The following is a 16399-nucleotide window of genomic DNA, read 5'->3' as shown; positions in this document are numbered from 1 at the left end:
AGGGTGGCTGATCTCGATCTGATCTGTCTGTTTACACTTATAAGATCTGATCACAATCAGATCACAATTTACCTTTTAGTTGTCTACACGTGTCTAAAAATGAAGGCACAATCAGAATGTGGACAAGATCAGGACAAAAGACACAAGTTAGAACCAGGTATAAATGGAGCTAGAGAGACAGAGGCGATCAAAACAGGCTGAAATATATGAGTTAGAGATAGTGATCTTTACATGTTGATGTCATTTGTTAGATGATATAATGCTTATCAGAGCAAAGAGAGAAGAAAAAGGCCTCATCAGTACCATCTTCTACCTCCGACTGCACTGTCACCCAAGAGCCTGATTTGCATCTGTGTTTATGTCATACACGGCCTATGGTTTACTTTGTTAATGTTGGATTGTGGAAGTAGAAGTGGAAGAGGAATGAGTAGATGGGATGGGAGGAGGGTGGAAGACAGGGATGTGGTTTTACGCAATGCAATCAGAAGTGCTGCTGAGAGAAAGAGAGTGACGGAGGGAGTGAGAGATGAAGAAACAGCTTCCAAAACTAACTGTTGTTGCATCTGTGGTGAGGAGTATAATCAAGCATGAAACCACACAACTCTGATATCACACAGGTTGATTGAGTAATTGTAGTGTTTGCATTTTGTGAGTCTGTCCAACCAGGTCAGTAGTGGACTGTCTTATGGAGACTCTTTGCCAATATTTGCCAATACTCCTCTCCGACTGTGCCATGTTGAACCTATTCACTGAGGGAAACCTTGAAGAAACGTCTTCAAGTAAGGAATATATCCACATAACAATCTATATATTGCATTGATACCATCTGAGTAATAGTAAATGAATAATAGCTTACTTCATAGTCGGAGCATCGACTATGTTTATTAATAACCCCACACATCATCACCACCTAACCCCCTGCCCCGCCCCAGACTGACCATCCGTGGCGGTCGATATCAGGGCGTAGTGGACGCCGGACGCAACTTCCTGTGGAAGCAGGATATCCTCCGGTCTGTCCAGCGTTCCTCTGTCCTTGACCCCTTGTTGATCTCTTCACCCCGGGTCACAGGACGGGACACACGGACATTCTATCTCTCACCGCTTCCACTGATGAGGCAAGAATGAATCATTATTCTGAAATAACTGATATTAGATGGTCCTAATAGAGAAAGATTAGGTACAGGACCAGATCTGTGCTGGATTGGTGGATATGTGTTCGGTGTTTTTGAATATGATCAGCCTTGTTTTATGAACGGCCTTTGCTCTTTTGTTTAACTTCGTTCTCCCTCAATGTTGTGTGTGTGTCTGTGTTGAAGTCTCCTGATTGTATTAGATCAATCAGCATCCGTAATCATGTCAAAACAATTACTGGCTATTTCACCACCATTCAGCGGTAGTCCATTCCTATACCCTGAAATAATTCACACGTACTTTAGAGTTGTCTCTGTCAGTGAAATGATCAGGGGAGAGAAACTGAAATCTCTACTTTGTCATTGAGTCCTGTGTGCTGCTCCCTGCTATTTCCTGCCCTGTCTGCTATCTGTATGACACTGCTGTTGGTTAGGGCCTGCTTCCTCACTCAGTTTACCTTGGATGAGAATCACCATATGGAATCCACTGTTAACACCAATTTTTATTTGTTCTACACACACACGTCAAACAATACTGTTAGTGATTGTCTTGAATGAAGCGACCTCTGCAAGTGCCAGGCATATGTTGCAACAGCCGAGCGATATGAGGGTTTGGGTTGTTATTGTATATGGGGCCAAAGCGTAAATAGAAGATATCCGCTCCTCTGTCTCACATCCCCTCACACCCACGTCAGTGGTCAGTCTGTCAGCCAATCAGCCGCAGGCAGGAAGTCAGATGAGCTAGATGTTCAAAAACACCATAGATCGATTATTATTATTATATTTAAAAAAATGATTTTTTTAACTAGGCAAGTAAACAGTCAAGCAGGGTTTTTTCTCTGATGGAACAAGCCAAATGCTCATGGGTAGGCTTTATTCATTCATTTATAATGCTAGATTCTACACTAGATTTTATAGTTACAAGCCCACAGTATCCTACAGTATGTATGTTTTCAGACTGACTAACCGGGATGTTACATTATTTATTTACATTAGGTGATTTCCAATTGGTGGTGGTATCTGGTAAGAGATGTGGTCTGTTTCAGACGTCGGCAAGAACAACTCATGTGACTGTGTTAGTGGTGCAGCTGAGGCGAGTACCATCAATTGAATTTTAAAGTTACGAAAAATATATGCAAATGTGGCTTCATCAAAAGCATTTATTTATTAATAATAGTCATAGTAATGTCACACACAAATTCACAAAGTGTTTAAGACATGTCTGGCTCAGTTTGTTGTGTGTGTGTGTGTGTGTGTGTGTGTGTGAATTCTCTAAACAGTGCAGTTTAAAATGAATGAGCACAAAGAGAAGGAAAATAAAAGGTATTTTGGAACAGGAAAAATAGAATTCTCATCTTAAAAAGGAATAAAAAGAAGAAATTGTTCATCAGAGAACTGTCAATACTCCAACAGATAATATTTTTTTTAAATCATTCATTTAATCTAAAGGCCCCTAAAATGGATGAAAAACAAAATTACGATTTCTCAGGTAAAAAAAAAAAAATGTACAGAAAATGTAGTTTTGTTTTTTTCACGCATTACAAAGACAGTATTCCGTTAGTCAATTTTCTACCTCGGCTGTGTATCCTAGCAACTACAAGGGAAGGTGTAAGTTATATTCATTAGAAATATCATTTATATATATAGAACCAGAAGAAGCACCAGAGAAAACGTCCTCCTGTAACAGTTGTGACAGAGGATTTAGAATCACCATAAAAAACCTTTCAAACTTGTACAACCCTAATAAAAACAAGGGGAGAACATTGACATCCAATAAATACGAGACACATTTTAAATTAAAAAAAGAACCATGTACAATGTAAAATCCCCCCACCCCAAAAAAAGAATAAATCTGTATATATATATAAAAAAAAACTCAAAACAAAATGAAATCAGAGGTACAACACAATTAATTATTACACCAACTGAAATATCATCACGATGAAAAATGCACACAATTCATTAAAACAAAGACCTGATGTACTCCTAGAGGTGTGACAATTGCCTTCTTTCTCTCTCCTAAGGAAATAAACGTTATACATTTGTAAAAACACAAAATTTACAACACATACAAGAGTCAGAAAGACAAGAACTAAAAAACAAAATTGTCTTTAAAACCCGTATGTTTCGAAGCATTCCAAACAAAAAAAATGTGTCTTCTTATTCTTAATGCTTTTAGAAAAATGTCATATCTCTATTATTAGTATTTTCCATCTTATTTATCTTCTAAATACAAGTCACAAGGCCAATGTGGTATATATCTAGGCTGATCTAGTCTTAAAAAAAAGGAAAATAAATTATTTTAGAAAAAAAAACAGCACCCCACAAAAAAATACAAACAGCATTTACACATTTCAGTATTCAAGACGACAATTTGTTTTAAGAAATCCGGAAATAACAAAAATTCATGCCATTGATAACAACCGTCAACTCAGTTGCTTGTTTACAATGGTAGCTAGCACCAACTGCCTTTCCGTTTTTTCAAGTCCTCCAGAAACCAGTAAGCTGGTCTTGAGCACCGTAGACAACAAAAGTAAACGGGAGTTTGATTGGCGGTTTGGTTTTGTAAACAGTCATGAGTAGTAAACTGGTTTTCGATTGGCTGTTTTGATCGGCAAGTAGTAGTAAAAAAAATCTTAAATAATGAAGGAAAAAAGGTTAAAAGACATTTTAAAAGGTGTGTTTAGTCCTGTCTGGCAGGAGTTTTGGTTATGGCTGCGAGATGTGGAGGATCTTCATCACCGTGAACTGGGCGCTGCAGCCTGGAGAGAGAAGACAAACAGAGGACAAAACATTAGATACACTGGCCTCAGCTTGTCAGGCAGATGTATACAAAACACAGTCAGGGCAGACTGAACGAGTGTGCTCGTGTCTTACAATAAAACTAAAAAGGTAGTGTGCTCGTGTCTTACAATAAAACTAAAAAGGTAGTGTGCGCGTGTCTCAATAAGAAATATGGTGTGTGTCTGCATCTCATAATAAGAAATATGGTGTGTGTCTGCGTCTCATAATAAGAAATATGGTGTGTGTCTGCGTCTCATAATAAGAAATATGGTGTGTGTCTGCGTCTCATAATAAGAAATATGGTGTGTGTCTGCGTCTCATAATAAGAAATATGGTGTGTGTCTGCGTCTCATAATAAGAAATATGGTGTGTGTCTGCGTCTCATAATAAGAAATATGGTGTGTGTCTGCGTCTCATAATAAGAAATATGGTGTGTGTCTGCGTCTCATAATAAGAAATATGGTGTGTGTCTGCGTCTCATAATAAGAAATATGGTGTGTGTCTGCGTCTCATAATAAGAAATATGGTGTGTGTCTGCGTCTCATAATAAGAAATATGGTGTGTGTCTGCGTCTCATAATAAGAAATATGGTGTGTGTCTGCGTCTCATAATAAGAAATATGGTGTGTGTCTGCGTCTCATAATAAGAAATATGGTGTGTGTCTGCGTCTCATAATAAGAAATATGGTGTGTGTCTGCGTCTCATAATAAGAAATATGGTGTGTGTCTGCGTCTCATAATAAGAAATATGGTGTGTGTCTGCGTCTCATAATAAGAAATATGGTGTGTGTCTGCGTCTCATAATAAGAAATATGGTGTGTGTCTGCGTCTCATAATAAGAAATATGGTGTGTGTCTGCGTCTCATAATAAGAAATATGGTGTGTGTCTGCGTCTCATAATAAGAAATATGGTGTGTGTCTGCGTCTCATAATAAGAAATATGGTGTGTGTCTGCGTCTCATAATAAGAAATATGGTGTGTGTCTGCGTCTCATAAGAAAAATGCAAGTACTTGGGAGTATAGCTAGACGGTGCACTGTCCTACTCTCAACACATATCAAAGCTGCAGGCTAAAGTTAAATCTAATCTTGGTTTCCTCTATCGTAATCACTCCTCTTTCACCCCAGCAGCCAAACTAACCCTGATTCAGATGACCATCCTACCGATGCTAGATTACGGGGATGTAATTTATAGATCAGCAGGTAAGGGTGCTCTCAAGTGGCTAGATGTTCTTTACCATTCAGCCATCAGATTTGCCACCAATACTCCTTATAGGACACATCACTGCACTCTATACTCCTCTGTAAACTGGTCATCTGTATACCTAACGCAAGACCCACTGGTTGATGCTTATTTATAAAACCCTCTTAGGCCTCACTCCCCCCTATCTGAGATATCTACTGCTGCCCTCTTCCTCCACATACAACACAGTCACATTCTGTTAAAGGTCCCCAAAGCGCACACATCCCTGGGTCGCTCCTCTTTTCAGTTCGCTGCAGCTAGCAACTGGATCGAGCTGCAACAAACACTCAAACTGGACAGTATTATCTCAATCTCTTCATTCGAAAGACTCAATCATTGACACTCTTACTGACAGTTGTGGCTGCTTTGTGTGATGTATTGTTGTCTCTCCCTTCTTGCCCGTTGTGCTGTTGTCTGTGCCCAATAATGTTTGTACCATGTTTTTGTGCTGCTACCACGCTGGGTTGTCATGTCGTGTTGCGACCACGCTGGGTTGTCATGTCGTGTTGCGACCACGCTGGGTTGTCATGTCGTGTTGCGACCACGCTGGGTTGTCATGTCGTGTTGCGACCACGCTGGGTTGTCATGTCGTGTTGCGACCACGCTGGGTTGTCATGTCGTGTTGCGACCACGCTGGGTTGTCATGTCGTGTTGCGACCACGCTGGGTTGTCATGTCGTGTTGCGACCACGCTGGGTTGTCATGTCGTGTTGCGACCACGCTGGGTTGTCATGTCGTGTTGCGACCACGCTGGGTTGTCATGTCGTGTTGCGACCACGCTGGGTTGTCATGTTTTGCTGCCTTGTTATGTTGTGGTCTTAGGTCTCTCTTCATGTAGTGTTGTCTCTCTTGTTGTGATGTGTGTTTTGTCCTATATTTATATTGTATTTAAACTTTTTTATCCCAGCCCCCGTCCCTGCAGGATGCGTTTAGCCTTTTGGTAGGCCGTCATTGTAAATAACAATTTGTTCTTAACTGACTTGCCTAGTTAAATAAAAAATAAATAAAAAAATAAATAAATATGCGTGTGTCTCATAAGAAAAAGTCTCCTCACCAGGTTGAATGCATCGTAGGTACTCATTAGCTCCTCCATGCGGTACTGCTCCAACACCACTACATTGTTGGAGAGGCTGGGGTTCCTCTGGCGGGCACAGTCCTCACAGTGGACCACGTAGGTCTTCCTGCTGCCGCTCTCAGACGTCACAAACAGCAGGTTAAACACCTCCACCTGGTGGACAGAAGATACACACACCCAGTCAGTATACAGGCAGGGATCACTGGGCTGTGGGGGAAAGGGCTCGTATTGTAATGCATGGGGATGAATTGAAAGCATGCTGAAGCAATTGTGAGGGAAGACAGCGGGTTGAAGTGATGCGGTTTCCAGAAGAGAGAGGGGCTCCCTCTGATTGGAAGAAAAGGGTTTGTGTGTTTTGGGTTCAGTTAGAAGGCGGTTTGGTGCTGGCAGACGTGGGGGTAAAACACGAGGCTTGAGGGTTTGTATCGAGAGGGCTGGGTAGATGTATTACTCACGTCACACTCATTGCAGTAATAGGCTGGCTCATCCTTCACCCGGCTCTGGTAGGAAATCTTCTTCCCTGCTGTCACCAGCTGGTCTCTCAGAACCTGGATGTGCTTGATGGACTGCAGCAGGCAGTGTCTGAGCGAGGGAGGGAGAAAGACAGGATGAGATTAGAGCCAGGGTGGACTGAGCAGCACGCCAATATGTTACTTCTGAAACACCATGAAAATGAACCTGAAAATGATATACTTACACCTGTGTAATTTCTAACTACACCATCTGTATAATAAACAAATCACTAAGTGTAATTATAAACCGGGTCGTTCAAGGCCTGAATGCTGAATGGAATACCACGGACATGACAGAAAATAACCTTTTACTGCTCTAATTATGTGGGTAACCAGTTTATAATAGCACTAAAGCACCTCGGGGGTTTGTGGTATATGGCCAATATACCACGGCTAAGGGCTGTATCCAGGCACTCTGCGTTGCGTCGTACATAACAGCCCTTAGCCGTGGTATATTGGCCACGTACCACTCTTTCTCTGGCCTTACTGCTTAAATAGAGGACCCATCATCAGCATGCACTCACTTGATCATCTTGTGTGTGTCTGGGTCGGTGACCTTCACGGTGCGGGCCACGTTCCAGGACACGTGGATCATGGGGACGATGGACTTGACCTTCTTCACTTCGTTCCACTCAAACCTCTCCAGGGCCAACTGGTACTGGTAGGCTGCAGAGAGGAACAACGCTAACGTTAGTGGCTGACATTCTGAAAGCTCTTCAACAGGCTAATTGTTAGTGACCTTGTATGTTTTTACATAGGATCTTCAACATCAGCCCTCTGCCTACGCGTTCCGTTGGTGTGGATTTGGACTGTGGTCATTACCCTCAAAACTCTCAAGCCAAAACGACTGACAAAGACCAACAGGTCCATAAAATAACACTAACCATAAAGGTCAAGCAATGGCTTTACTGCAATGCGTTTCAGTAGATGGGTGAGTCAAACATTTGCATCTGTAGCAACAGTAATGTCGTTCTCTTTATCAGGGAGTTAACGTACAGTTGAGTGGTCCGACGTTCCATGCAATGTTGTTGCACCAGCCAACAGCCTGGACCCAGTGGACGGTCCCCGCGTTGATCCACACCAGGTCTCCTGGTCTCTGAATGAAGCGGTACACGGGGATGTTGGAGCGGTACAGGTCCTCCAGAACAGGCCACCAGGAACCGGTCAGGTAGTCTACTCCATGCCTGAAGGAGGGAGGGGATAGTGGGGTTAGATCCTCTGAGGTAGTGGGTGATGCGTTGGGAGAATGGAACAATTGAGTAGATGAGACACTTGTACTATTTTGCATTCTAAGGACTCACGAGCTGAGCTCTAGTTACCTGGAAGATGTTTTTTTCTCCTACATCAAACAGGCTCAAATCAGGAATGGATTATTGTTCCTCATCAACACATTCAGTAAGTCATGCTAGTGTATCAACCAATGGCCACACTACTTACTTTTCACAGAAGTCGTTGATGGCCGGCCAGTAGTTTTCATGCACAGAGAACCACTCGCAGTCTCCAGGACCAATGTTGATGTTCACGGAGCAGAAGTTGTTGTTCTCCTGGTGGCCAGGCGTGCGGCTCCCGGGAACCTTCATGTAGAGCTGGACAGTGTTCATGCCCAGGATGGTGTGTCCTACGTGGCTCAGCATGTTACCGCTGGACGCCACGCGCATGAAGGCCGGAAGCTTCTGGAGCTCCTGCAGCTGGGCCTTCCACCTGGTAGAGTGAGAGAGGGGGAGAGGGAGAGGGGGAGAGAGGGAGAGAGAGAGAGAGAGAGAGAGAGGGACGACAGGGTTATTGTCTTTTTTTAAACTGGCCAACAGAACCCAATCTGAGTGGCAGTAGTAGCAGCAATGCTGTCATCACTAAGGAGCGCATGTACTATAGTGATTTTGCACAATATGGCCTTGCTCAGCAATGGATGTGGCTCATGTAATAAAGATGCAGTACGGAAACCTGACCAGTAGGGGTCGGCAAAACCTCAGAGGAAAGTTCTGGAACAAATGGGAAAAGTTCCACATGTTCTATGTGGTAATACAATGCATCCCTATCTCCAGCTTACCTCTTGGGGTCTGACAGATCAATGTTGGTGCCAAACTTGATGATCTTCCCCACTGGTTTCAGCTCGGTACTGGTAGCGTCTTTGCTTGTGGAGTCTTTGTTCGATGTCTCAGAGCTAGTCTCCTTACTCTTCTTCTCTTTGTCTTCCACATCTTCGTTATCATCTTCATCACTCCCCTTCTCCTCCTGAAGACACAGAAAAGAAGAAGGTAGAGGTAAGTGAAATATAAGGTGTGTGTGTGTGTGTGTGTGTGTGTGTGTGCGTACACATGGTGTGTGTGTGCGTATCATTGCATCCATCCATACCTGGAGGCTCTCCTGGAAGCTGGAGGCCTGGTACTGGGCGTACTTGGCGATGGTAGTGTGTGAGCGGCTGCTCTCACAGGGCCAGGTCTGCCCCGTGCCGGTGGGGTCCCAGTTCTCATCAGCAGGCTGCTGGACCTGGGTCCTCACCTCCACAGCATGCTCAGAGTTAGCATCCACCAGAGACTTAGTGGAGAACAGACCCAGGTCTGAGGGGAGAGGGAGAGAGGGAGAGACGGAGAGAGAGGAGAGAGAAAGGGAGGAAAGAGAGAAAAAGAGAGAAAGGAGAGAGAGAAAGGAGAGAGAAAGTGGTTTAATATAAACTCAGCAAAAAAAGAAAATGTCCCTTTTTCAGGACCCTGCCTTTCAAAGATAATTCATAAAAATCCAAATAACTTCACAGATCTTCATTGTAAAGGGTTTAAACACTGTTTCCCATGCTTGTTCAATGAACAATAAACAATTAATGAACATGCACCTGTGGAACGGTCGTTAAGACACTAACAGCTTACAGTAGGCAATTAAGGTCACAGTTATGAAAACTTAGGACACTAAAGAGGCCTTTCTACTGACTCTGAAAAACACCAAAAGAAAGATGCCCAGGGACGCTGCTCATCTGTGTGAACGTGCCTTAGGCATGTTGCAAGGAGGCATGAGGACTGCAGATGTGGCCAGGGCAGTAAATTGCCATGTCCGTACTGTGAGACGCCTAAGACAGCACTACAGGGAGACAGGACGGACAGCTGATGGTCCTCACAGTGGCAGACCACGTGTAACAACACCTGCACAGGATCGATACATCTGAACATCACACCTGCGGGACAGGTACAGGATGGCAACAACAACTGTCCGAGTTACACCAGGAATGCACAATCCCTCCATCAGTGCTCAGACTGTCCGCAATAGGCTGAGAGAGGCTGGACTGAGGGCTTGTAGGCCTGTTGTAAGGCAGGTCCTCACCAGACATCACCGGCAACAACGTCACCTATGGGCACAAACCCACCGTCGCTGGACCAGACAGAACTGGCAAAAAGTGCTCTTCACTGACGAGTCGCGGTTTTGTCTCACCAGGGGTAATGGTCGGATTCGCGTTTATCGTCGAAGGAATGAGCGTTACACCGAGGCCTGTACTCTGGTGCGGGATCGATTTGGAGGTGGAGGGTCCGTCATGGTCTGGGGCGGTGTATTACAGCATCAAACTGAGCTTGTTGTCATTGCAGGCAATCTCAACGCTGTGCGTTACAGGGAATACATCCTCTTCCCTCATGTGGTACCCTTCCTGCAGGCTCATCCTGACATGACCCTCCAGCATGACAATGCCACCAGCCATACTGCTCGTTATGTGTGCGATTTCCTGCAAGACATGAATGTCAGTGTTCTGCCATGGCCACTGAAGAGCCCGGATCTCAACCCCATTGAGCATGTCTGGGACCTGTTGGATCGTAGGGTGAGGGCTAAGGCCATTCCCCCCAGAAATGTCCGGGAACTTGCAGGTGCCTTGGTGGAAGAGTGGGGTAACATCTCACAGCAAGAACTGGCAAATCTGGTACAGTCCATGAGGAGGAGATGCACTGCAGTACTTAGTGTCTGGTGTGGCCACCAGCTGCATTGACTGTTACTTTTGATTTTGAATCCCCCTTTGTTCAGGGACACATTATTCAATTTCTGTTAGTCACATGTCTGTGGAACATGTTCAGTTTATATCTCAGTTGTTGAATCTTATGTTCATACAAATATGTACACATGTTCAGTTTGCTGAAAATAAAACGCAGTTGACAGTGAGAGGACGTTTACAAACATTTAAGGGATGACATGATTACCATTTGTCTGTAGGGAGTGCAGTTTGAATGAATGATTTGTGTGGTTACTGTGGTAGATAGTGTTGAATAAATGATTGATAACGTTGTGGTGTGTGTGAAGGGATGTGTTAAACTCACTGAGTCGTAGGGATCCGGCCAGTCCTCTGATGACAGTAACAGGGTTCTTGGGATCTGTACAGAACTGCAGTAGTACTGGGGATAAGGCATCTCTCTTACTCTCCAGCTATAGAGGGGAGAGAGGATAGAACATTTAGTACGTTATAATTCACATCAGGTGCCGTTTTCTACCAACAGAGGGCAGTACAGTACTGGCTCAAAGTGGAGGAGGGATTGACTTCACTACTTGTATTTGTGAGAGATATTGACATGTTGAATGCACTGAGCTGTCTACTGGCACACAGCTCGGACACCCATGCATTCCCCACAAGACATGCCACCAGAGGTCTCTTCACAGTCCCCAAGTCCAGAACAGACAGAGGCGCCACAGTACTACATAGAGCCATGACTATGTTGAACTCTATTCCACATCAGGTAACTGATGCAAGCAGTAGAATCAGATTATTATTTTAAATAGATAAAATACACCTGATGGAACAGCGGAGACTGTGAAGCAACACAAACACAGATAAATGCATACCCACACAATAACACACGCACTATACACACACGTACACCTGGATTTTGTGTTGTAGATGTGTGGTAGTAGAGTAGGGGCCTGAGGGAACACACTTTTAATGTGTTGTGATTTTTAAAATGATTTAACTAGGCAAGTCAGTTAAGAACAAATTCTTATTTACTATGATGGCCTACCCCGGCCAAACCCTCCCTTAACCCGGACGACGCTGGGCCAGTTGTGCGCCACCCTATGGGACTCCCGATCACGGCCAGTTGTCATACAGCCTGGGATCAAACCAGGGTCTGTAGTGACGCCTATAGCACTGAGATGCATTGCCTTAGACCGCTGCGCCACTCAGGAGGCCCAAAGTGTAATGTTTAAAAAAGATATATAACTGCCTTAATGTTGCTGGACCCCAGGAAGAGTAACTGGCAGCAGCTAATGAGGATCCATAATAAATACAGGCTTACAAAATCATTTTCATTTCATGCTACACATTATTAGAGAAAGAGACAGAGTATAATAATAATAATAATATAATGGGATATGTGGTGCAGAGAAAGACAGATATGTGAGATGTGTGGTGGGGTTAGGGTGAATGACAGGGACTTACATAGATGCTTGGTGTGGGAGGGTTGAGTTTCTCCCGTGGGATGGGATCTGTAGTAAACAGAGGCTTGACCGAGAATGCAGGGAGCAGGTAGGACTCTCTGAACTTCCCCTTCACCCTCGCACCCCTGAGTGAAGAGTTCAATTTTTTGGGTTTAGATCAAACACACACACAGTCACAAACTGGAGCAAAACAACTGTCTTTTTAGAAATGTATTTACTAGAATGGAACCCTCCTTTACTTCCCGTTGGTAAGACCGCCCCACACGCTCTCCCACAACACTCCTGCCTTGTTCATCCCTCCATCCCCTCTCCTCCTCCATACTCACTTGCAGGCCCGTATGACCTCTGCGGCTGTGTTGTTTATGCTGATCTCCTCCAGCGGTGTCCTCTTCTCCTCCACCTCCGAGGCGATGAACGTCTCTCTGTCTCCACTCTCTACCTTGATCAGCCTGATCTTCAGCTCCTTGGGCGGCCCGTCCGACAGGGCCTTCAGCTTCATGAAGTCAGCAGCCGAACCCTGCAGAGTCGATCCAACCTCACTGCCCTGAGAAGAGGACATGACACCAGAACTTTTTTCACTTCTACTATGGGACGCCCATTCTGAGGGTTGGTCTCCGCTGGTGGAACCAGCCTGTTTCCTCCTCTTCCGGTCTCTCTCCATGTCGGAGTGAACGTGGTCACGCTCCTTCTCCCGGATCTCCTTGCTCTGGAGGTCCAGGTTCCCGAGGATCCGCAGGTGCTCCTTCTTCTCCTTGTGAACTTTGCCCTCCTTGTGCCGTTTGGAACTGGAGTGGAAGGAGGAAGAGTGGGAGGAGGACATCTCCTCTCGTTTCTCTCGGTGCTTTTTCTTCCTGTCTTTCCTGTCCTGGTGTTTCTTGCTGCTGCCGTGTTTCCTCTTCTTCTCTGTCTCCCTGTCCTTCTCTCTGTCTCGTTCCCCCTCTCTCTCAGGCTTGTGGTGCCTGTCCTCATGTTTCAGGTCAGTCTTGGTCCTGCCTGAGGTGTTGTTGCTGGGGAGGGAGTTGGAGTGCCGGGTCAGGAAGACCTCACAGCTCCGGCCCAGCTCGGCCAGAGAAGACTCAGAGATGGTAGTGAGCTTCATCTCTTCTTTCGGCTCCATCTTGATGGATTGTGTGGAGGGATTCAAATGTGACTCTGCGTTTGAAGAATGGATCCTCTTCTCCATGGCCTGCCTCCCATCTCTCCAGATATCAGGCTCCTCCATCTTGATATTGACCTGTCTCTTAGCCTCCCAGTTGGAGGGTGAGTGTGGGCGGGAATTTCGGGGCGGGGTCAACGACGGTGTAAAGCCTGGGTGATTGGTGGAATCGGAGGTGGGGGAGGTGCTATTCTGCTGCTGTTGGATGTCGGGACCCAGAGAGAGGGAGGAGGAGTACTTCACTCCCCCCAGAGCGGAGGGGGGCGGGCGGCCAAACGGACCTCCTCTGTAGGTGTACTTCTGGTTCTCCAAGGCGGCCTGGGACTTGAAGGTGCTGCTCATCCCCGTCTGGTGGAGGTGGGGCCTCTGGGGCGGGGGAGGGGAACTGGACGGGGTCTCCGACTCCTCTTCCTCATCTTCGTCGTCGCACTCGCTCTTCGCGGGCTCCGGGAGACCGTAGAGTTTAGCCAGGTCGCTGTGGCGGTAGTTAGTCCCCGACTGGGGGTTGGGGTTGAGAGGGACGGCTGGCTTGTGGAGTTCCGGAGCGGGTTTCAGGGTGGGACAACCCTCCTCCTCTTCCTCGTTGAGGGAGGAGGTCCGACTGCAGGGGGAGGCCAGGGAGCCCTGTCGGCTCAGCACGGGGGGGCTGGCGTGGAGGTTCGCCCCAACAAAGTCGTCCTGCGGTTGCTGCTTGGGCGCCGGAATGAGGTCCGGGGCGCACAGGTAGGTCTTGTCCGGTGGCATGGTATCAGAGAAGGTGTTGACAATGTTCTCTCCAGCTCTGTTTCGGTCGCTGCTATATAAAGATTCCTCCTCTTTCTTGATGGACTCATCCAGCATGGCCATGATGTTGGCCAGACCGTCCGGGAGTAACGTAGAGAGCTCCGATGGTTCCTCCTCAAACTGGGCGCTGTCCGAGTCTCCACTGCTGCTGCTGCTGGCGCTGCTACCCAGGCTGCCTAGGCCTCCGCTGGGCATGTGCTTGTGGAGGAGACCACCTGTGCTGGAGGTGCTACTGGTGGTTCTGGAGGGGTTGGCCCTGGACGAAAGGCTGTCCCTGGGGAAAGCCTGAAAGAGTTTGGGGGGCTCTCGGAGGGTGATGCTGATGGAGTTGTGGAGGGGACCCGTAGCCCCCATCACTCCTCCTCTGGCCTGCTGACTAGCCTTCTCCTTGGGTTGGGGGGTGTCGTTGGGTGGACGGGGGGCGCCTCGCATGGTGGTGTTATTTGAGGGGTGGTTAGGGTAAGAGGTAACAGCCGAGGGGTTGTTAGGGTAGGAGGGCCCCAACGAGGATCGGGAGTTGTTCCCTGAGGTAACGTTACTACTGTGAGATGACGACGGGGGACTCCCACCCCATTTCTCCCTCTGCCTCTGCTTCTCCCTGGCATACTCCGTCTGGGGGGTGAGAGGGGGCGGCTGCGACCTCTCCAGGGGGGCGGGAGATGGTGGTGCCTGGCCTGGGGGACAAGGGGGTGCGCCGGCCCGGCTCAGCCAGGGGTAGGGGGGCGAGGAGGAGGACTGGCTGGGGGGTGGTGGGGGTGGAGGTAGGACAGAGGAGGAGGAGGTGGAGACAGTGGACAGGCGAGGAGGAGGTGGGGCAGAGGAAGTGCTGCCTGACAGGAGTCTCTCCAGACTCTCGATGGCAGACTCCTCTCTCCCCTTACTGCTCCTACTCATCTCCTCCTTCGCCTTCCTCTCCATCCTCCTCTTCCTTTCCTCATCCTCTCTCACCCACTCCCTCCTTTTCTTTCTCTCCTCTTCCTCCCTCTCTCTCTCCCAGTCCCTCCTCTTCCTTTCCTCCTGCTCTTTTTCCCATTCCCTATTTCTCTTCTTCTCCTCTTCCGCCCTCTCCCACTCCCTCCTCTTCCTCTCCTCCTGCTCCCTCTCCCAATCCCTCCTCTTCCTCTCCTCCTGCTCTCTCTCCCACTCCCTCCTCTTCCTTAACTCCTGCTCTCTCTCCCAGTCCATCCTCCTCTCCTCGGCCTGCATATGACCCTGCAGCTCAGCATCCAGTTTATCCAGGGCCTCCTCCATGGACTGGGGCGCTGAGGGTGGAGGTGGCTGGGGTCGAGAGTTAAGATACCCCTGGGCTGAGGTGGTGGTAGCCTGGGGGGACTGGGGTGTAGACTGGGCACAGAGTCTGGAGTAAGAGGGATTGGAGACTGGCTGAGGGGCAGAGTTGACCGTGTGGGGTTGGGGGGCGGTCATGGTGCGGTCATGGGGCGAGCTAGTGACCGCCGTCTGCGGCAGGGGGTTGGGGTGAGACCCTCTGCTGGTGATGACGCTCTCCCCTACCCTCTGGTGTCCTGAGGATGATGACGAAGAGGAAGGAGTGCGATCAGGCTCAGGCCGTCCGTAGTAACCCTTCCCCTGGACAGATTGTTGGTGGTGGTGGCTAGGCTGCTGCTGCTGGGGCCTGGGTGGTGCCCGCTGGGGGTGAGGGTGGCTGGCAGTGCCCACGCGGGCTCCCTGATACCCTGGGTGCAGCATGGGGTGGATGGGTCCCCTCTCTGGGTCCCTCTCCAGCTGAGATGGAACTGAGGTCTGGTGGAGCATTCCCATCGTCTCCCTGCCTCTCCTGCTGCTGCTGGTGGGGGTGTTGTTAGCTGAACACACAGCAGGTGGCGCTGTGGTCACAGTGGAGAGTGCAGGTCCAGTCATACTACTACTACTGTAGCGGTTGTTACGTGACTGTGAGCAGGGAGGCTGGGGGGTGAAGGTGGGGGTGATGACTGGCGTCCTGGTAGGAGGTATGGGGGAGGCCTGAGGGGGGCTGACGTGGGGGCGGGGGTGCTGATGATGCTGGAGGGGCGCAGGACCCCGGGTCTCCCCGACCTGGTTCTGATGCTGCTGCTGCCCCTGAGATACCGGCCCTGTCCTGTAGAGACCTGACTCCTGTAGGGAGACACATGCTAGGTTAGTACACTGGAGATGGTGCGCAATACAGACTCAGGCCGCTTCCCAAATGGAACCCTATTCCCTACACAGTGCACTACTTTTGATAGGGCCCATTTGGGACGCCACCCGATACACTACAATACAAACAAAATGGATATGCTTTATATTTCCTGTCCTCCCTCTTAGCAAAAGTCCATTAACTAAGTCC

At 47.8% G+C, this 16399-nt stretch overlaps 1 protein-coding gene across 1 annotated transcript in view; it reads right to left on the bottom strand.

The window, feature by feature from the left end:
- Positions 1-2272: 2272 nt before the first annotated feature.
- kdm6ba (lysine (K)-specific demethylase 6B, a) overlaps positions 2273-16399 on the bottom strand; it is a 105614-nt gene continuing 91487 nt past the window's right edge. The window contains 11 exon segments of the mRNA XM_014156113.2: positions 2273-3892; positions 6208-6381; positions 6684-6810; positions 7265-7406; positions 7737-7924; positions 8178-8441; positions 8788-8972; positions 9093-9298; positions 11027-11132; positions 12139-12262; positions 12464-16188. Coding sequence (XP_014011588.2) covers positions 3869-3892; positions 6208-6381; positions 6684-6810; positions 7265-7406; positions 7737-7924; positions 8178-8441; positions 8788-8972; positions 9093-9298; positions 11027-11132; positions 12139-12262; positions 12464-16188 — 5265 coding nt within the window. The 3' untranslated portion in view covers positions 2273-3868.

This window comes from Salmo salar, chromosome ssa18 (assembly GCF_905237065.1).
Source record: "Salmo salar chromosome ssa18, Ssal_v3.1, whole genome shotgun sequence".
Lineage (NCBI taxonomy): Eukaryota > Metazoa > Chordata > Actinopteri > Salmoniformes > Salmonidae > Salmo > Salmo salar.
This window is presented reverse-complemented; position numbering and strand designations above follow the sequence as displayed.